Genomic DNA, 22874 nt, shown 5'->3' with positions numbered 1-22874 from the left:
TAAACTTGCTGCTCTGTGAGATACAGGCTCAAGCAACAGCAATTTATCAAATGACACGTCATAACGCCACGGCCAATACAAATACCCAAATGTCATGTCATATGCGCAGACGAGATGACACGTCCAAAAAAAAAAGAGATTGTGTTCATACTCGTAGGAGTTTATTGAGAAATTCATCAAGGAATGTTTAGACCTTTTGTTTGTAAAAGCTGCCAGGCTATAGGGTACTTCAAAAACTCCCTAGACTGTTTTGAAACAGGGTCATTTTGAATGCATCATCTGGAGTATATACCATTATGGCATTACTTGACAAACACATGTAAAGTGATTACAAGATTTAATTTGTGCTGTTGTTTTGCTATGCAATCAACAATCTCACCGCAGAAAGGGATTAACTCATAGGTCCTCCAGGGTAAAGAAAATAAATAGCTACAATTTAGACATGTAATGTGGTTTAAAAAAAACAAGAGACTGACAGAGACTAGAAAATATATCCTATTGTCATCTTATTTTAGTAGTATTCATTTTTATTCAAATAACCTTCCATCTGGATCTTGGGAGCGCAGCCTGCCTGACTACAAATGGCCACTAATGCGTCCTAACACAATGTTGGCTATCTTTTCCCAGTGGAAAGACTGGCAAAGTGATGACAGAAGAGAGAGAATGGGGGGAGTTGAGGAAAACTGAAGCAGATGGTTCTGATAAAAAAAAAAAAAATACTGACACAAAACACTCCAAACCTAAAGGCATTTAAAGACGTTCCGAAGAGATTAGCGCCAATAAAAAATCACATTTTCAGATAATTAACATGACAGACTGATGTTGTTCACTTGGTAAAACACAAGGCCCAAATTAAGCAGTCAAAAGCATAATTAATCATTTAGTGTACCTACTCTTTTCAAATATTACTTATCTAAGGTGGAGATGGAGGTTGTGTACGTATTAAATAAAAGTGCATATAAGACATTTTGTGGAATGCACACCACATCACAAGTGATAACACACATTTGTCTGCTTGTTCCACGTAGGCGTGTGACGTGATGATTGGCTATTGGCGAAATAGACAAAGAGGCAAAATATTTCTTTCAATCATTTAAAACGTACCGCCTGGTGCACAACTGCACCTGACCACGGGAACTGCATCGACTATTTGGATTAGATTCACTCAGCACGTACTCCATCTAACTGCGGCGTTAGACAACACTCCGCACCGGGCATGACTATAGTCTACAAAACAAAGTGAATGAAATTATCTTAAAAAGTGCACCTATAGCCTACCGTATTTTCCGCACTATAAGGCGCACCTAAAATCCTCCAATTTTCTCAAAAGCCAACTGTGCGCCTTATAATCCGGTGCGCCTTATATATGGACCAATATGGATTCGTGGATGAGGACTAATTTATTAAAGTAAGCTTTACGTGTTTATTCTGTGTGTTGTGTGATATTAACATTTGAGCAACGTTGAGTTATTGACATATTGTTATTGAATTTTGAGTGTTACTATATTGTGATTGCATTAATGTTCGAGCAACGTTGAGTTATTTATTTTATGCGCCTTAAAATCCGGTGCGCCTTATTTATGAACAAAGTATCAAAATGGGCCATTCATTGAAGGTGCGCCTTATAATCCGGTGCGCCTTATAGTGCGGAAAATACAGTATAGAACAATAAAAAGTGATGTTTGGAAACTTTTGAAAGATCATATTTGCTTCTTGTCATCTTTACACACTACCTATGACTTCAAGCTAACACACAACCCCACACACATTTGGAACACATCCAGGACGTAAACATTCCAGCAGTCTGCCGTTGGTGCAGGGAGAATGGTGCTCTTTTTGTGATGGTAGGCATAACAGATGTCTGCATGTGGTTGAAAGGTGTTGATTTTTGCATTGGCCCATTCTGTATGTTTCGTTGTGTGTGTATGTGTGTTGTCTCAAAGTCACAGGTGGTGTGCAAACAGCAGAAGCACTGAGGACACTTAACAGACAAGCAGCTGCTTCCAACAAGTCTAAAATCTCAAGAGAGTTCTGCTCTACTGATGCTAACATCCTACTCCTGTCATTCTCAAACTTCCAAGGACCTGTTCTGAGTTTTGTTCTCCCGGTTATTTTCTTCAATTGGAAGAAATACTGTCACTAGAAGGTTATTGTGGAGCTTAAATTAAAAGCACTATTTGAGATATTAAATGGCAAAAGTTGTATCGGTAGATTTGAGGAGTTTAAAATACTGTACTGTACTTCAGAACTATTTATTTGATTTTAATGGTAGTTACAGACGATGTATTATTTTACGTGCCTGACCCTTGTGCTAGTCATGCGGGTGGCCTTGGGATTAACTGGCAACCTTTCCAGGTGGTCATCCGACTTTTGCCAGCTGGAAAAAGCTCCAACTCACCTGCAGCCATGAACAGCATGAGCAGCATAGAGAGTAAATGGATGAGTGTGTTTCAATGTTCCCTTTCAATTGGCCATTTTTCATTTTCTAACCGAGGAGTATAATTTCCAATTGCAGTAACCGAGACGAGACAAGAAGACAAGAAACAGCAAAATGCTGGAAAGAAGTCAGAAGCAGCAAAAACAAAACACAAATGAACAGTGGATACCCTATTTTTTTATTATTGTTATAGAAAAATAATGATTCAAAACATTAAAGATATTTGAGAACAGATTGTGCACAGCCATAGAAACAATTGTGCCCAAGCCATTAAAATATTTGATTCAGCCGCTCAAAGTGGTCGTGAATTATGAGGTCATTGTTTAATGGATCATAATTTAATTCTCTATTTTATTGTGTACTTTTTACTACTACTACTACTTTTTACTACTACCATTCCAGTGGGCGAGTAACCTTTAAGCTATATAATTTTGCCTTGTTGAAACATAGCAACTATTTTTCATCAATGCCTCATCCGTTCTTTCTTAAGCACAGTAAAAGGTCACTGTTTAATTCTATTGCGCATCCTTAGCCCCAAATATTTTCCTTCACCTCTCCTGATGTGCAGCCACTGAGATTACAACGGCGCAATACCAATTGTGAAGAATAAAAGAAGGGTTGCATTCGTGAGATGCCTCTGGCAATGCTGCAGCCTTGGCCTAGATGCAAAATACATTTTTTCAGAGGTGTACAAATATTGTTACTTTCCGTTTGTGCTAAATAACATGTTATCAGAAGGAAGGACAGAACTGCACGGTAAAGATGTAATAGGAAGAGAGAACAATTAAGTACACGAGAGTGAAGAGAGTGAGAGAGAATGAAAATTTATGGTAGGAACATTAGGAGGACAGCTTGGGGCAAAGTGTGTATGTGGACAAGCGGGTTGTGTGAGTGTTGTAACACCTCTGTCATTACGTTAGGCCCACTCCCGCTAAGGTGGCTGGGTTTCAGGATAAGTGCTTTAATTGGTACCTCAAGGAATAAAAGCAAGTGAACAATAGTGAAGTGGTGCAATTTGGGTGGGCTGTACAGTCAGAGTATAACAAGTAAATACTCTGTATTTTTGCTTAGGAGGAAGCATTGTGAACCTTTCCCTTAATCACCCTTTCGTGACTTGACAGTTCACAATGAACGGCAGTAGAACTTCAGCTTGGTTTTAAGCTTTTGTCCTTGTATTAGATGCCTTAAGTAGGTCATGTTAAGTACTCAGAATAAAAATAGCAGGATATGTTTAGTTAACTAACAGCATGTGAGATGCATTATTATCTTAACTTCTGAAGTCAAATGCCCTTTAAGTCGTACAATTTGGAAGTCTGACAAAATGTATCTATCCGTCCGTCTGTCCATCCATCCATCCAATGCATCATGCGGTCAAGTTCAAGACATGGCATTGCGACATAGCTCAATTTTATGCTGGAGGGTAACATGATATTGTGTTTTCAGCTTATTGATTGCTACATGCTTTTAAATGATTGTTGAAATGATATTAGAAGTGAAGAATTCCAGGTTAGTTTCAACATAAAATGCGAGCTCCAACAGTCTCGCCTGCTGCAAATCAGTGAAAATAGACTTAAAACACTTTAGCAAAGGGTTAGGATTGATGCACATTGTTTACTAATTGTGTATTTTCATGCAATTTATGTACAATTTGAACTATTGGGCTCCTGGGAAATGAAATTCTAGACCTCAAAAGGAAATTTAAAAATCAAAGCTTTTAACCATCTGCTTATTTTTATCCATTACTCAAAACCATATCTTGCTTGCTATTTAGCTGTAGTCACATATGCTGAAGTATATTAAGAAAATTATGTTGTTGTTGAGCAACGCGGTGGACAAACCGGGTTCGTAAAAATAAAAATAAAAAAACATTGATCCCAGGAGCCGAAAAACCCAGTTCTGAACAACCAAATTAAGAATGAGAACACTTCATTGAAACGCCTAACACCAAGTGAAGGTGGTTCTCGTTGTCAGGCTGAACTGGCAGATGAAGTGTGCTTGGGTGTAAAACCCTCCTTCATTATGTATTGTGGAAAGAGTGCAACTCCTCGTTCCTGCTGCTATCAGTCAGCTTTACAGTACAGGCAATTTTGACTGACATCTGCTGTGCTATCAACTGAGATGATTCCATTTGCTTCTTTTAGCTCTACAATTTTTTTTTGACAGGAACACTGCACTTAAATCGGTGAGCTTTTTCTAAGACTCTCAGCCTGAAGATCCTTAACTTAGTCGGTAGCATATGTATTCATGAGAAAAAAAGGGGTACTGTATGTATAAATAGAACAGTGAATACAAATGACAGAGTGAGAGCAAGGAGTGATGGATAGGTACAGGATATGGAGGATGGTAGTGGTACATGAAAGGAGAATGGGAAAATAACGGACGAGATCTATAAATCTTTAAACAGAGGCAACTAGCACAAATAAAGAGAGTTTAAAAGGGGAGTAAGAATATGTTGCGGAAAGAATTACGCTATTTCAATTTCCATTTGTGAAGCTATACGTATAGTATATAGAACTTCATAAATATGTTAAACTGAATCACCCGCACTGAGACGCTCAATTAATTCACAATCTGTGGTTTACTGACCTTTTGCCTGACTCAGAATTTTATGATCTAAAATGAAATTAAATCAGAAAGATACACTGTGTAGGGAGAAAAGCAATTACGATCCAAAACTTGTGTTTGATACAGTATGATGATTGTTGTTAAGTGGTCAATGTCCACATTTTGTTTGAGACTTTTTGTCTGCAGACCTGCACAAGGATTGTTTATGATAGATAGATAGATAGATAGATAGATAGATAGATAGATAGATAGATAGATAGATAGATAGATAGATAGATGGATAGATAGATAGATAGATAGATAGATAGATAGATAGATAGATAGATAGATAGATAGATAGATAGATAGATAGATAGATAGATAGATAGATAGATAGATAGCGCCTGCGATCGAGCACAATCAATCGTAGGTATTGATGAGTCATATGTGTAGTTCAGAACAGGATAAGCACTATTAATAATGGATGGATGGCAGCAATCTTGCCACCCTGTGAGCCAAACCAAACTGCAATGGTTGGATGACAAAAGTGGTATGCACAGCAGGTTTGTTTTTCTCAGCAACTCAGCATGTGGGTGTTTCAACAGGACCTTCGTGTCACTTATCTACCGACAAGACAAGTAGTGTGCAGTTATTGTTGATACCCTGGGAAAAGAAACAACAATCACAACAGCTTGCAAGCCAGCAGATCTCTGCTTGGATTGTATCCAAAAACTCCAAGTGCAAACAATCAATTTAATCCGCTTCTGTTATCACCCTTCCTTTCGGATGGATTGATGGATGAATGGATTTGAACTTGAGCGCATGATGCATTGATGTTGAGAAAAAAAGTTCACATATAAATCAATATTCAGATTCTGAAAAATAAATACATTTGTAATGGATGGATGGATGGATGGATGGATGGATGGATGGATGGATGGATGGATGGATGGATGGATGGATGGATGGATGGATGGATGGATGGATGGATGGATGGATGGATGGATCAATCAATGGATCAATCAATGGACTAAAGGATGGCCCAATTGATGGATGGATGCATGTAATAATTATAAAGTGCATTTGATGGAGTTGATGGAGTTGCCAGTAGATTTAGAAAAAGTGCAGTACAACTAAATTAGTCTAGTACTAGCTGTAAAATTTGTTGACCTTGCTACAAGTCTGTACTGATATCCGGGGGCGGGATTGCAAAGATAAATACGTCCCGAGGTTTTTAAAATTATTTATGAAAAACACCTTTTAGAACACATGAAAACTGACCCTTTACCTGTTCCATCAGAGCATGCACAAATACTATATGTATGCAAGGATTTACATAGTGTCCAGTAAAAATGTATCACAGTACATGAATAATGGTTGACCTTTACTTTAAAATGAAGAGATAAAAGATAAAAAAATGATAAAAAGGATAATGAATACTACATGATGAATCTACCCAGGGCATGGTGACCCATGTGGTTTACAGATTTGCCTCAAAGAAACTGGTTCTGGTTTGGAATCTCAACATGGACTGGCGTTTAATTGCATATACTACCGTATTTTCCGCACAATAAGGCGCACCTGATTATAAGGCCCACCTTAATGAATGGCCCATTTTAAAACTTTGTCCATATATAAGGCGCACCGGATTATAAGGCGCACCTTCAATGAATGGCCCATTTTCAAACTTTGTCCATATATAAGATGTATACATTTGGCCCGCGGGCCGGACTTTGGACACGCCTGCTGTAGTGGCTCAATATTGGTCCACATATAAGGCGCACCTGATTATAAGGCGCACTGTCGGCTTTTGAGAAAATTGGAGGTTTTTAGGTGCGCCTAATAGTGCAGAAAATACGTTTCTCTTGCTTGCATTCTTTTTTTACCCCCAGGTGCTTCCTCCCAATACACAAAAACTTCTTTACAAAAGGCCTGAGCGCATACTGATTGTTACCTTGGCATGAACGCTCCTATTTCACACCACTAAGAACTGAATTTAGTTTAAGATTCAAATATTTTGTTAGTTTTTGGTGAACAAAGTGAAGTGTAATCCAAAAAACAGCATCCCAAATGTTTTCTCACCTGAAAATCAATCACATCTGTTGACAGTAGTAAAACAGAATCATACTGTCTGTGTTGGGTGCTCATCAAATACACTCTACAATATAAAGTCTTAAAGGTGAAGGCAAAGTAAGTAACTGTCTTGAGATGAGCCTTCAAGAGAATAGACAACACTTTTCATGGTGAGTTGGAACTTGTAGTGATAGGCAATAACAAGTACTATAATCGCATACTGAAGCACAATAGCTGAGCTATAAATGCAAAATAAGACAAAAACATCTGAGTAACCAGCCTGCAGAATTTCCATTACAGAGTTATGGGGGTTGTGGAAAGCTCTTGAAGCCCAATAACAAAATATTAGCAGCTCAATAAGAGTAACATTTATGACATTGATTGCAAATAAAGAAGATACACTGGCAAAGACACGTTTACGACGGCACAACTCAAAATTAGCCAAAGGTATTAAAGTCTATAATTAAATGAAAAATCCGTATGCGCTGACCATCAAAGAAGCTTAAATTGGTGATTAAGTATCTCATTTAAAGTGACAAATAACAAATAATACAGTCACAATGTAAAGTTGAAATCTTGAGAGAGAGAGAGAGAGAGAGAGAGAGAGAGACAGAGAGGAGAGAGAGAGAGAGAGATAGAGAGAGAGAGACAGAGAGAGAGGAGGGGGCACCTAAGCATGTAACATAACGCTGAAAATATATCTGTACAACACTAAACTGTGTGTTTTTAACTTTAATCAAAGTGAGTATGATTATCTTTGTGAATAAATTCTTTTTTAAGGTTTTGTGTTGGATTAACTCTATTGTGTAATTGGTCCCTTCTCATGTCAGTGACGCCGGTGCTACCAAAAGAGATTACACTGACCTGCAGATTGAGTGTATCTCATGTGTGTCTTCATCCTTGCGTGCGGTGTCCGTCAGACTGTCACCCAGAGCCATAAGACACCGAGCAAAGCCCTTGTAAATGGAATGACACCTTCTTGTTGAAACTGTGGCAATAGAGCAAGGGCTCAGCACTGGAAGTACACACAAGGAATCAAAAGCACAATATTCAATTGGAATTGAAGGCAACGCAAACAGTATACAAGATGATGTTCATTTTTGTTCAGCATATCTGAAAACATAAACTGGTTCTAATTATTTTAGTCGCATATTGAATTTGAAGTTGATGTGAGCGTAATGATAATAATCAATAATCAAATGATACACAAATAATACAAATAAACAAATGATAAATTGAGCTTAATCTTGAGCTATGAGAGAACTGAAATGTTGCAAAGGTCGTAACTCGAACATCACTTGATGTGAACACCTCAACACGACTAGAAAAACAAAAAAGGTTAGTATTATATTTTCTCTTGGGTGTGAGGATCCCCGTTAATACTTATCACTTGCTCAAAAGAGATTTGTTTTCGAAAAAGCTCCCTTTGACCAGCTAATAATTCTCGTGTGGCTTTGAAGTTTCTGAATTCTCGCTGTAGAAACTTCATGAAGCAACCACACCAGTCTGCATGTTATCTGTCAGTGTGAATTGTCACGGCTGCTCGTGACCGTGGCGACTGTCAGCTTTAAAAGCATCTCTCTAAAACTCCTATAAAGTGCATTCAGCGCTTACACACAAACACCCAGCACAAACTCAGGAGTCTCACCCTTTTCGAAATGTGGGAGGAAGCAAGGGTGACCTGATGTAAACTTGCAAACACCAAAGTGGAAGACTGAAGTTGAGATTCCAGCCCCCAACTTCAAAACTGTGAGGGAGACGTGCAAACTACTCACTGTGTTTTAAAACTGATGTAATTAATTTCTGTGTTACGAAACTGTAAACTGGGATTAGTTGTTCTCTACTGGGAGAAAAACAATCCTATTTGATTAAAATGAAGAAGGCCTGTGAGGACTCTAGGCAACAATGGTCAAATGACTAAATAAAAAGATGTTATCACACAATTTTGTCGTCCTTTCATTAAACTCATAATATATTCCTCATCCTCCCTTCAATGAAGAAATGTATTTAGTCAAGTAGTTTCTCAAATGCGCATGATGTTGCTCAAGCATATTGATGCATTGACAAAACACATTCAATTAACAGTGAAAATAAGATCATTCTTAAGCAATCACCGCATGTGCAAGATTGCTGAAGAGGTGCGGAAAAAGTGTGTTTCTTCGTGTCACAATTCATCTACAAATTCATTCACCTGGAAGCTCATGTCTGCTGACAGGCAGCACACAACAATGACTTGTTGAGTTGCAAGGTCTGATGTGTGCCCATCAGAGTGGGCTCAGGTGAAAGAATGAAAAACGATGACGATTAAAACCACATCGTCTAATGAATATCATGCAAATGACACATAATGGCCTAGCGCGTGTCAGTCATCACAGCGCACAAAAGCCATTCAACTCATGAGATTGAATTGAATTAATGGAGCTGACGTGCTGCAAAAAGCATTTGGTAAGTGCTTAATTATGCAGCCTGCGACTGAAGGATTTCACATTCAGTTCTCCCAACAAACATGGAAAAGAGAGAAGGGGGTAGCAGCGGCTCCCTTCTACCAACCAACACATCCCACAATGCCCCTGGATAAGGTACCATCGACCAAGGCACCAAACTCCTTAAAATCAGAAGTGGTCTTTTGTGTCCATGCTAAAATTAGTCTGTGGAAATGTCAATTACTGTACGCATATTGAGTCTTGCCTCTGGCGGATATAAGACAGCTCCTTAAATAACAAAATTCTGCGTTCTGGGGCCCATTCGGGCACTTAAAGACAAACAAGTTTGTTGTTTGTTAATTCTTTATCAGTATTACGCAAATAAGAAACTACCGATTCCCTCATAGCTTTTTAGACTTTTTAGATTGTCTCATAGACTGTGTGGCAGATCCCCGCTGCAAAAAAAGATTTACACAAAAGCATACTGCCACCAACAGGACTAGATCTGCTGTGTACTAAGCGCCATTCTTGTTCAGGCTTATTTGTTTTTGTCAAGCTGTGAACTCTGTGAAGCCTCTAGCATGTGCCCAATGGAGGCACACTTCACACAGGCTATTCCTGACCCCTCACTGGTTGTGGCATTTGAATTGCAGTGCAGCTTAATTAAGTCACTACCAAACGGTTGCAGGCAAGAATGTGTGAAAACAGTCACCAACTCTAGTGAGATAAATCCATTGAAAGTTTGAATTGGCTTACAACTAAAGGGGTGAAATTTGGGGGGGAAAGTCTAGATCTTCCTGAACGGCCAATCTGTGTCTGGGCCAGTGTGTGTCTGGACCATTCAAGCCTCTGTATGACTCTGAATCTTTTCACTGGAAATATGTCATGAGCTTCCATGCATACAGTCTGTAAAATGCCATGAAACGAAAAAGAAATGCATGTCATAATGCCAAGAGTGTGTTCTTTCAATACACATTAAATATTTCCAGATTACTATCAGTCCAGAGGTACATCTTACGGGTTATAGGCTTGGAATCCCGGACAACAAAATGATTTTGGTAATGGTGCCTGAATGCCTGGAAAAACACAGGTATGATGAAGTGAAGACAGGAAGGTCGAGTGAGTTCCAATACTTAACTTGGAAATTGGGTACAACAACACTTAAAACAATGGTTTCATTTTTTTTTCACGACCAACGTTTATTAAAAATGAATTTGAATGATACTTTTTCACTCATATGTGGTAAATTAAATGATTGTTTGTTTGTGCCCTGCAATCATCCAGAGGGTTACTATTGTACATTGTAATTTAAAACAACAATCCAGGTATGTTTCCATAGAAGATAGCATGGCACATAGAGAAGAACATTTAATTTGCACAAAACATTTTATTTAATAAGACAAGCAATTTAAATTAGCATAATGTTTTTTAACCTAAAAGTAATTGATTTCGGTATTGGTATCAGAGATACTGGCGCCAGTATTTACTTGGTATCGATCGATATTAAAATCTCAGTTATTGCACAGCTCTATGACTGTATTTTGGTAAGATTGTTAGAGGCGAAGCATTATTAACATGTTTTAGTATGGGACAGAGCATTTTTACATCATTGCAAACAAGCTGCTACTTCATCTGAATGATTCGATCAAAACCGAGCATTAGTGTAACTTTCATATTTATGGTGCACTGCTATTAGTGATATATAAAGTCAGCATTTATCAGCTCTTTCAATTATGGGTCTGCAATTTTCAGCCTGGATTAGAGTGCTTACGTTTATCACATAAGGAGTGGAATACTTTAAACAAGGCCAGTGAGATCAGATATTGAGGGAAAATTGTTCATTCGAATTCAAATCACTTTTGTTCTGCACAGAGCCAAGCTGTTGATTATCTGCCATGATGGGTGGGATGACGCGATGTGCAGTCCATTATACTGCGAGCTATATCAATCAATAGTCGGCTTCCATGATGGCCTCATTTATATTATTCCCCCCTTCCTTTGCATGAATTGTACGATTTGGTCCGACCACCCACATTCAACCTGATTCAGCCACAGTGTACAGTTTGGAAATCAAGGTAAGAACTGCTATGCCTGCTTAAAGATAAATAAGACTGTGTCCACCTTCTTTTAACGCAACCTACTTAATTACTGTGTTGGAATTGATATGCCCCTGAGCTTCTGAGATTCATTACGTCTGAAGTGACAGGATGGTTAGACGTGATTGTAACTTGTTGCTTTTGACACTTTTTATTTTGGGTTGTCCTTCTACTTCACTTGATGGTATAGACCATAGGTGTCAAACTCAAGGCCCGGGGGCCAGATACAGCCCGCCACATCATTTTATGTGGCCCGCAAAGACAAATTGTGCATCAAATTTGTGTGTCATTACTAGAATTGCAAATTGTCTTCACCTTTAATAATATCTTCTTCTTTTTTAAATATTTGACCAGTTTTTACTCGTCTGATTTGAAAACGAGTTATTTGTCAGTTTGTTTTGTTGCTTTTACTGTATAAAATATGAGGTGCTCATACATTTATTTGGGTTGACTGTCATAATGGCCCTCCGAAAGAAGCTTTGACTACAATGCGGCCCGGGAAAAAATGAGTTTGGCCAGCTCTAAGAGAGCACATTGTTGTACCATACTTCTCTTCTATTGATTGACTGACTGACTGACTGACTGACTGACTGACTGACTGACTGACTGACTGACTGACTGACTGACTGACTGACTGACTGACTGACTGACTGACTGACTGACTGACTGACTGACTGACTGACTGACTGATTCAGTTGTTTGATTGATTAATTGATTTCCATAATGCTCTTGCCCTAAAACATGAAGTGAAAGCGTTTATATTATTTACAATACAATTGTAAAAATATAAGATTTGCTGTTGTTTGGTTATTCCATCCATCCATTCTCTGGAACGCTTGTCCCCACGGGGGTCGCAGGTGTGCTGGGGCCTATCCCAGCCATCATCAAGCATTAGGTGGGGGACACCCTGAACTGGTTGCTAGCCAATCGTAGGGCACACAGAGACGAACAACCATCCGCACTCGCACTCACACCTATGGGCAATTTGGAGTGCTCAGTCGGTCCCAAGCATCTTCTTGGGATGTGGGAGAAAACTGGAGAAATGGAGAAAACCCACACAGGCACAGGGAGAACATGCAAACTCCACACAGGGAGGGCCAGAGGTGGAATCGAATCGGCAACCTCTTAACTGTGAAGCGGACGTGCTAAGTTCGCTTATTTGTTGTTGTTGGGTTTTTTTTTGTCCCTTTCTTTTCTTGGTTTTATCCAACATAACGAATGTGGAGGAATAGGTCAGAATAGAATGCAGTTATGTAATGTAAACAGATACATAAAAAATTACTTCCAACAAATGAGCATGCTGGCAGACCAATTGTAGGACTGCTGATCAATTGTTTGCTTGTCTGCTTGTATTAATATTTGATATCTAACACCCAGGTAGCAGGAAAGCAAGTAGAATCTTCACGGCTTAATTCGGCAAGCCATTGTTTTCACAAAGAGTGGATTAGGCGATTTAAAAAGAAGATGAAGATGTAGAGGAGTAATTGTAAATGATGACCAGCATGTCTAATTATTTTACGGAATTGTTTAAGTCTATTGATGTTAGCAAACATTGATCTCACTGCAGATTGCAGTGTGGTAAAAGGAAATCAATTCCTTTTCAACACCGTTGAGCATCCACATCGTCACCGAGTAGGTACCACTACCATGCTGCTAACCTATTTGTTTGTTTGTTTGTTTGTTTGTTTGTTTGTTTGTTTGTTTGTTTGTTTGTTTGTTTGTTTGTTTGTTTGTTTGAAGAGCAGGGTTCATAGTAAGAACCGCCTCCAAAGACTGTCCCACAAATTGCACTCATAGTGCCAAGGAAATTTTTAATCATACACAAGGTGACTTATATGACTGTAGATTTCATAAAAAGAAAATGCATACAGTATTGTGTACATGTAAGAAATATCAACAAACAAAACACTGAAATATTTCGTGCTGTAAACAAAGTTTCACAACTCCAGTAACACTTTCAGTGGTTGCTATCACCACCCTCCCTCTCCTACCCACCATCCTCATCTTCCTGGCCATACACATGCTTCTGTCAGTTTGGCCATACATCTTCATCCACATCACAGCAGATACTTTCTTTTGCAAATTCAGCAAGGGAAGATACACCGCAAATGTCTCAACACATCCTCCACACTGATCCTCTGTGATGTCTTCTTAAACAGCATCCATTGCCTTTGATTTTAGAAGCGATGTGTGCACAATGATTTCCATTTGGGAAATTGTGACCGCTTCCTACAGTGATGTCATCAATTTTCCAAAATACTATGAATAAAATAGAATATGCTAACTTTATTCATTTTCTTGACAAAAAAAATACATAAACTGGGCTCGTAGTGAGAAATCTTCACTTTTGTGTCCCTTTAAAATGCCATAATGTTTTCCATGATGTTGCGACAGGTTCTCGTCCTCTTCATACACCAGTTAGAATAAGTGAGGCTTGATCTATAGCCAGTTTGCTCGACATTCAGATTGCTTTTGATTGATGCACTTCATAAGATAGAGACATAGCCACACCTGTAGGGGGAGAGAAATTCATCTCTCTCCTTGACTTTATTGTGAAATAAGGCTCAAATTCTGCAGTGTGGAGGGATACACCAACACTAATGGGGTAAAGAGCCCAATTTTATATCAGCTTCTAAACTTCAAAATTGACAAGGCAAAACCCAGAGGCACACTGCATAACGGTGCTGAATGCTGCATGGTGATCCTTTATAAAGCTATGCAGCAAGGTCAGTAGTACTATTTGAGGAGAGAAGAGAAATATGCTCCCAGTGCTCATCTGAAATGTTCAATTTAACCTCCACAAAATGCCACATGGTTTGGTTAAAAAAATGTTCTGACATAAATTGAAAAATGATCGGAGAAATGTTTTGTCATACAGTCAAACCTCTACATACGATTGCTCAAACATATGAATGATATGTGTCATATGAATATGAGCGTGTGAATGATCTTGCGAAACAACATGACCGGAACATGTCAACAATCAAGCGATAACGATTAGAATGAGGGAAGCCCTCGAAGCGGTCAAGCCATCCAAGGGGATCACCATCATCTCTAAACGTTGCAGCACTACCCAGGAAGAGATGGAACACCTCTCTTTAAAAAAAATCTGCAAAGTGGTCTACTGATGGTGAGGAGGAAAGTAAATGAATTGAGTGGAAGTGAAGAGGGTGAAGATAAAAGTTAAAACGAAACCCATCCATCCATTTTCTATGTTGCTTGTATAAAAAGTAAAGAAGCTAAGTTAGTTTGAAGTTCGCATACTGTAAGTTACAGTAAGTTACGGAACGTATATATCATCCATTCTCAACACCGCTTATCCTCTTCAGGGTCACGGGAGGTGCTGGAGCCTATCCCAGCTGACATTGGGCGGAAGCCAGACTATTCCCTGTACTGGTCACCATCCAGTCGCAGGGCACATATCGAGACAAACAACCACCCACATGCACACTACCACTGAGCGGTAATCGATCAGCAACTTTGTTGCAAACATAAGCTATGTCAACTCTTGCTTATTGTACGTCTTGTAATTTGACCTGCATTTTTCATGGAGACATGAACATCCGCTCCAGTTCAACTTACTCTACTAGTGGTTTCACTTTAAAATGTGTAAAAGTGTTGCCAACATCACAGCTGTTATTTCCGTTTTTTGTACAGATGGCATCTTGATACATGCTTGCACACTAACACCCACGGTACTGATCTATTCATGAGTTCACTTGTGCAGAGGCTGGCAAGATCACTGCTGACTGGACTAAAATGCTGCTGATGCCTGCTGCTCTCCTCACCTGACGAACACATATACATCCAGAACAGATTCAAATTGATTAGACCTGCAGCTATTTTTCTTCCACTGTCAATCCATCCCTAAATGATACACATAGCTCCATGTTATCACCGCATCTCCGATATCCTGGGCACAAAAAACACAAGCAATGTGAAAATATGGCATCCTTTGTTATGAAGACCTTAGTGTGTGACGTAGCTCCTCATGAAAACATATTTAGAAGTTAATGATGGTTCTCAGGGTGACTGAGCTCATTGCGTGAGAAACAGAATACCTTTGAGAGGACATGCTGTTTACATGGATGCATATGTGTGTGTGTGTGTGTGCGTGAGTGTGTGTGCGTTGCCTTGGCAGCCAGTGCATTTGTGGCACCGAGGGGGAACAACATAATTAGTTTGGCCCATGTCAGATGACTCGCTTGAAAACTTGCCAAATCGTACTTTTTTCCATTAACACCTGTGCATGACTTTTGCAAGACAGAAATGAATTATGTGTCCAATCAGCAGGTGCTTCACAGTTTTTAGAGTCTCCATGGGCTAATTCACTATATTTGGATTTCTTTATAAACTATTTTTTTCAGGCATGTGAAGCCATATTCAGAGGAAGTTCCTCCCACGCAGGACTACTTTCATCCCCCTCGGATGACAAGTCTTTAAATTGCTGCTCATGTTTTATCTACACAGGACCATTTCACAGTCATGGTTAAAGTGTAATTCATATAATTTTTATGAGGTATGCTGATGCCAGACGACCAGGATGAAACAGTCTGCAGAGGAGCTGTATAAATTGGGAATTTTTAAGCACTTTGCTTGTTAAGCAAGGCGTGTTCTTGTACGTTTAACATGCTACTTGAAAGTTACCAAATGGAAAGAAAAAAAAACATTTTGAGTGCTTTGATATTTATGTTATGTCTACTCATTGTAATCTTTTTACTTGCTCCTGTTAAACATTTATATCTTCTCACATGTATTGAGTGGACTGTCTAAAAGTTGCAAATGTCTAAAAGCAACACACATTTTTGGAAGCAATCATTTGTGACACCGCAATGCATCCGGTTGTTTCGACAACCATGCTTAGTTTTCACATTTTCAAAATCTAAACTTTGACAAATAATAACACATTATGTATGGTAGTCAGGTCCCACAATCGTCAATGTGTTGTCTTGCATTTCCGGCCACAGGTAATAAGCACGAGAAGCTACGGGACCCAAACAAAGATTCAGCTCGGGACCTACAGTGATAATAAAGGTGCATTAAATTGTTGTCAGGAGAGAAACTCCAATACCAGCGCCGCAAAGCAGAGATGAAATGCATCTCAGAGTTTACTCGAGGCTTTTTAGTCCAAGCCTTGAGACAGATGATTAAATTGGTTTTAATAGCAGGGTGTGTGTTTTCTATGTTTAAAATGGTGGTCTGATGTAAATTGCTCAAATTGGAGCAACGTACTTCTAGTCCCTCAATGCCTTGCTGGGCATATACTCAAAAAGAAAAAGGGACAAAAAGGGCAGATATGAACTGAAATGGCAACAATTTGGCCCCTGCTGACTAAAGCGTCTTGCAATGGATGAGTGAGAATATTCATCAGCACATCCCACATGAGGTCACAGCTGGAGTCTACCCGAGAACACCCAGGCTACATTCACCCTGCGGTGAAATACGGCGGTGTCCGCTCGTCTTCCTCGCGGGACACACAAATCCTTAGCACATGTTAATGAGAACAGAAACAATCTATTCTATCATCAGAAGTGCTGATTCAAGACCTCACTGCAGGCTGCATTAGGGTCAGACTGTATCTGTGTGATGACAATCAAAGTCACTCATGCAGAGTATGTCAACCAAAAAGTCCAAGAATCTATGAAGATCAAGACATGTCAAATAAGTTTGCTGTGTTTGGAGTGTATATTGTGGGAATACAATGAAGGAACAATGTCAGCAGAATATGCTCTTTCACTTTGTATTCTGTTTTCGTACCTTCATGCACCATACAAACAGCCTTTGACAAAATCAATTTCACTCTGCACAGGTTGTCTGTGTTTCACTCTAACCAGCTTGTTAAACTCATAACTACCGTACAAACACTCCCCTGAAATAAAAACTCTGCTAATTTGTATTTTTCACCACTTTGCTCAAAGATGTGCTCCCACTTGGCCCTAATAGCATTTTACTATCAAGAGGAGCTACTCTGACAAGCTACAATATTGTGATGATATGTGGCAGCCCGTCACATTATGCAGTTACACAATGGTTGTTTGCTGCTGTATAGTCTTCTGGGAAAATAAGGGCATCTTAGCTCTTTTCTTTACTTTGAATCTTTGTTCAAGATGACAGGCCATATTCACGTGACTGACATGGCAAATGTCAGGCAATATCTTATTAAACACATGAATATCATCATTATTATTTATTATTATTATTATTGCTATTATTATTTTTTATTATTTTATTTGTAGTATTATTGCATAAAAATATGATTATAATTGTAAATACTTCTTATTAACATATACTATAGTCAAAATAAAGTACAATAACAATGTAATTCACAATGCAATATGTAGTATCTTCTGGTATAGAGTGGCCATTTTTTCACTTACGGTATATTTTTTTTGCTTTGTACAGAATATTATAATACACAATGTCCATCCATCCATCCATCCATCCATCCATCCATCCATCCATCCATCCATCCATCCATCCATCCATCCATCCATCCATCCATCCATCCATCCATCCATCCATTCACCCATCCAGAAATAAATGGTACAATGGTACAAACTACTGGATCTGCTGGGACATTGCCTTAATTAAAAACTATTGCTTGAGCTTTGTCATGATTGTCAAGCCAATATTGTTCTGTTATTTTTGTCATTTTGCATGTGAAGTGTGATTTGCATTATCAGATTGTAATAGCTACCAGCAATAAATGTCTTGTGTTAACCAGCAAGTAAGATAAGTAAGCAAGATTCATAACTATTAAAGCTATGCATAAACAAAAAGTGTAGGATTTTTAAAATAATAAGACGCAATACCACAGTTAGCACACCGCTTCATTAACATTGGTGTGGAGCCCGAGGATTTTTTCTAACAAATATTAAAGACCAATTGAAATTCTTTTCTCCACCTACTAGATACCAGTGGACCATCAAAAGTTTCATTTCAAAGTTTTTTTCCCCAGTATCTCGCCACTAATTTTTAACACCACAAGTCACACTTAAAAACAACTCCGTCAGCAATGTAGGCTATGCGAGTGTTACATTTACACCGTAAGAATTGTTGAAATCTTGCAAACCAAAATACCGTCTTGAATGCAAGCAGGCTGGGGTTGGTTCTGATCCGCAAGGTCTAAAATGTCCATTAGTGTGATTGTGAATATTGAAAGCCCAAAGGACAGACACTAGACAGAATATAAAATCACAGCCAATGCCTTACGCCTGCTTGGCATGCTGTGTGATTAATAATTATTTGGTCACGAAATAAACTATACAACAGCTTCATCTCAGTCCATTTCACACAAAAAGGCATTTACAAATACAGGTCTTGCGGCCATTAACTGGTTTCTTCAGTACAGTAGAGCAGGGTTTAAGAGAAACATAGTGCTGTCAAGATGAGTGGAGTAACTGCATGTTGCTAATGGGTATACCGTGTCTCCACCAGGTGATACACTATACATCTGTGGCAGTCCGATCAATACGAGGACTGAACTGCAGAAACAAGAGCTTGTAGGAAAATCCTCCTACACTCTTTTCTGCACATCCAAACCCCTGTTAGTGTGTTCACGTAAACCAAATTTAATCAAAGAGCTTCTGGTATAGTCAACAAGAGAATCTTATTCTGTGTGCCGCTAACTAACCCCACATGAAGTTAATTTCAGCGCAGGATTTACTGAAGAAAAACAGTGTAATAAGACTGTGTTGAAGTAAAGAAAGTTGTTGGTGCATAGCCAATTACGCTGACTGACTGCTAAGTCTATACTGGTCACCGACAAACAAACATGAAGAAGGCTATTAAAGTGTGACCAGTACAGTCAGATGGAATGTGAACGTAATTAATAAAAGTGGACTTGTTTTCATTTTTATGAATCCAGGCATAATTCACCTACCATTGTGGTATTAATACATTCAATCCTTCGTATATAATGACAAATAAATGCATTCTAATCATTGGTAAGATATGTGGTATTTGCAGACCTTCCTGTGGTTGTTGCAATTATCATGTGGTAAAAAAAAAACATAATAATAATGGTCATCAGTTGTTATCTATAGTGGTCAGTACATCGGCCGAACAGTTCGGAGTGCTGTTTTTATTCGGATAACAAATGATTAGCAACTACTTCCACTTCTGGACAGTAAAAAAGATAAACACATTTTTCATTTGTTGTTGTTACAAATGTTTTCATTTCCTCAATATTGCCGACACAATATATATTTATAAATGGATAAAAATGTGGTGGAAAAAATGCTCATTTACACAAATGTATACTGTATATCCACACCCTATATGTTATGAGCAGTCTTTGGCAGGAATTACAATCCGAGTCTATTTGAGTAGCACAAACTCAGCACACCTTTTTATATGCTGTGTCTTTTATCCTTCTTTGTAGATTCTCCAAACTCTATCAGGTTCTGTAGGAAGCGTTGCTGCACAGCCAATTTTAAAATCTCTCTGGGGATTTTCAGCCAGGTTCAAGTCTTGGCTCCTCGTTCCGCTGGCAGTGTGCTTAGGACCGATGTCCTGTTTGAAGTCTGAGGTTGACACGAGCAGGTTTGCATCAAAGATTTTTCTTTGTTTTGCTGCACTCATCTTTCCCTCAGTCTCAGAGAGTCTCGCAATTCCTCCTATTGAAAAACATCCCCCAAGCTGCCACCACCATGCATGCTTCACTGGTCACTGATCAGGAAATTGTTGGTGAATGTTATCTCTCAAGGCCTTTTGAGATAAAACTGTGGCAAAATTTCCAACAGTTAGTAATCACATTTCAGATGTTAATTGTGAATTCTTTATACTGTTTGATCGCCAATGGCCCTTGAGAAGCATTTTGGAAAACTCCAAGCCATCATATGACGTTGACTGAAGAACAGTTTCTGCCTGATTTGTCTTTCTAGAAGGCTCTTCTATCCAATCATTCCTGGAGTTCCGTTAGAAATATCGCTCAGTTCTTAGTCACCAAAGTTGTGTCATCTTGGGATCATATGCAGGTGTGTCGCATGTTGATGGATCATGTTCAATAAGTTGACTAACTATAACATAGATTTACAATCCAAGCCGAACAATTGCAACAGGATACACCTGAGCTCAGTTAGAGAGAATTGTGAATGCACAATTTTTCCTGTAGAAAAATGACCAAAAACAGTCATCCATTACATCTCTTGTGCTGTTTAGGATCATCCAGCAATGCCAATAAATGCCTGAGTTGTGTTCTGTGGTTTTGTTGATGTTGTTTTGGTTGGATTTAGTTTTATCATGTTCTCTCTGTGTCTCATTAGGTTTTTTTGTCTACCTGTTCGTGTCTCCTGTTCTTCTTCAGCTCTCTCAGCCACTTGTGTGTTGTCCAGGTGTCATCCGTGTCTCATCACTTCACTTATATTTAGTTCTCCGATTTATTTCTGTCTTTGTTGGTTCATTGTAGTTTCTATCGCAGTCCTTGTCCAAGTCAAGCCAAGCCACGTCAAGACATGTTGAATATTATTCTAGTGTTTGTTAGTTACTTTGATTCTTCTTTTTGGATTTTCTCATTTTAGTTTTTGGATTCCTCGCTGTACCTTGAATGTGATTTTCTTATTTTGTAATTAAATAATTATTTTAAAAGCACCACTGCCTTAAATAATTATTTTTAAAAGCACCCCTGCCTTGCCTCCCTACTTTCTCAGTTTAGTTTTTGGATTCCTCACTGTACCTTGAATGTGATTTTCTTATTTTGTAATTAATTATTTCAAAAGCACCACTGCCGTAAATAATTATTTTTAAAAGCACCACTGCCTTGCCTCCCTGTTTCTCTGGAACTGTGTCCCAACCACGCAAAACCATAACAGACCTGAATAAACTATTTTGGAAAGGAGCAAATGAAATGTTTTATCCACACTTGTTTTAGTATATGTCCCTATATTGGACTGTTTCCAACATATGCGGTGGGCCATCAACCAACATAAATAACTGATGCACTTCAGAGAAAGAGAAGTGAAGATAGAAAAAAGTTAATAAGTAAGCGGCGAATGTGCGAGGGAATTTGGTTAGACTGTGAAGAGAAGAATTCCAGGAAGGCTGCTGTGTAGAAAAAGGAAAGACCAGAGGAGTCGTAATAACAAGGTGACCTTGGCAAATACTTTGTAGAAAAAGTCTATCACACACGGTAGAGCCAGTGTGTGATGGGAGTTAAGCAGCTTTGGTGTATTATTTTAAACTAAACGTGTGGAAAAAAAAAAAGATGGGCGAAAAGTAATGAAGGAAAGAGCAGCGATGAAATGGATCCATAATGGCATATTCTGATGTGATGATCTGTCACTCATTTCCTTTATGACAAAGAAGCCAGTGATGTGTGGCCATGATTGTTCTTCATGATTTCCCCATTGGTGCATGAACACCCTTACAACATACGCACACGTGCACACTATCGTGAATTTGACTACACACACTGCAGTCAGTCCCATCACAACAACACTGAGTGATTAAAAAGACCTTTGAACAAATGGTGTTAGTTCAGCAATGTCTATTCAACTTTCAAAGCGTATGTGTGTGTGTGGGTGTCCGCGTGTGTGTGTCCGTGTGTGAGCGCACACATGCACAAAGTGGTTGGGGATCCTCACTGGTATTGAAAAGTTGAATGCAACACACGCACCTCCCACACACACAAAGTCGTCAGTGAGTGGTGCACCTCAGGAGGTAGACGATCTAATCATTTTGGCAGAAAGCTTTTAAGGTCCATGCCAGTGTTTTATTCAACACACTGAGTTGCTCTCATCGTCCCAGAGCGTGTCACCAACAAATTAGAGGGAACTTTGTCACTAGCTCATTTTAGTGTTAAGATGCTTAACTATCAAAAACGGTATGTTCTTAAGTTTCAGGACTGGTGTCACCAAAGATATATTTCAAACCCAAACTACTATGTTTTCACCATTAATGAGGGCTAGATGATCAACCAGCATGTATAAATAGATCCTGCAGCAGGACATGTTGCTGCTTCACTGTGGCAATGCACCTGCACCTCCCTGAGCATCTGACAGTTCCTGGCTAAAAAGAACATCACGCTACTGGAGCAACCTTCCTTCTCACCAACCAGGTTCCACGTGATTTTTCTTTGCACGTTCCTGAGGTCAAGGGCGAAAACTTGTCGTTTGTGGTTGGAAATTCAAATTTAGCTTTTGTGATGAAAGTCGTAATTTTTTTCTGCCATATCTTGTGTGTTTCCATGTGCGTTCCAGTCCTGCAAAGTTCATTTGGTGCAATGCAATCCAAAAACATCGAAATTTGGGAATTGCGTGAACCCCGAAAGCGCGTTATATAAAAGTCTTGTTTTTTTAGAAA

At 38.9% G+C, this 22874-nt stretch overlaps 1 protein-coding gene across 2 annotated transcripts in view; it reads right to left on the bottom strand.

Moving 5' to 3' along the window:
- nrn1la (neuritin 1-like a) overlaps positions 1 to 22874 on the bottom strand; it is a 44724-nt gene that overhangs the window by 5992 nt on the left and 15858 nt on the right. For both annotated transcript variants that reach the window (XR_015859059.1, XM_088378783.1), the window contains exon 2: positions 7919 to 8069. Coding sequence is in view for 1 of the 2 variants with exons in the window: in XM_088378783.1 (XP_088234909.1) it covers positions 7919 to 8069 (151 nt within the window). In the remaining variant the exon portion in view is untranslated. The remainder of the gene's footprint in view (positions 1 to 7918; positions 8070 to 22874) is intronic.

The sequence above is a fragment of the Syngnathus floridae genome, chromosome 6, assembly GCF_059516105.1.
Source record: "Syngnathus floridae isolate MCC-2025c chromosome 6, RoL_Sflo_1.0, whole genome shotgun sequence".
NCBI classification, from domain to species: Eukaryota; Metazoa; Chordata; class Actinopteri; order Syngnathiformes; family Syngnathidae; genus Syngnathus; species Syngnathus floridae.
Note: the sequence above shows the minus strand (reverse complement) of the source record. Positions and strands in the feature narration are given on the sequence as shown.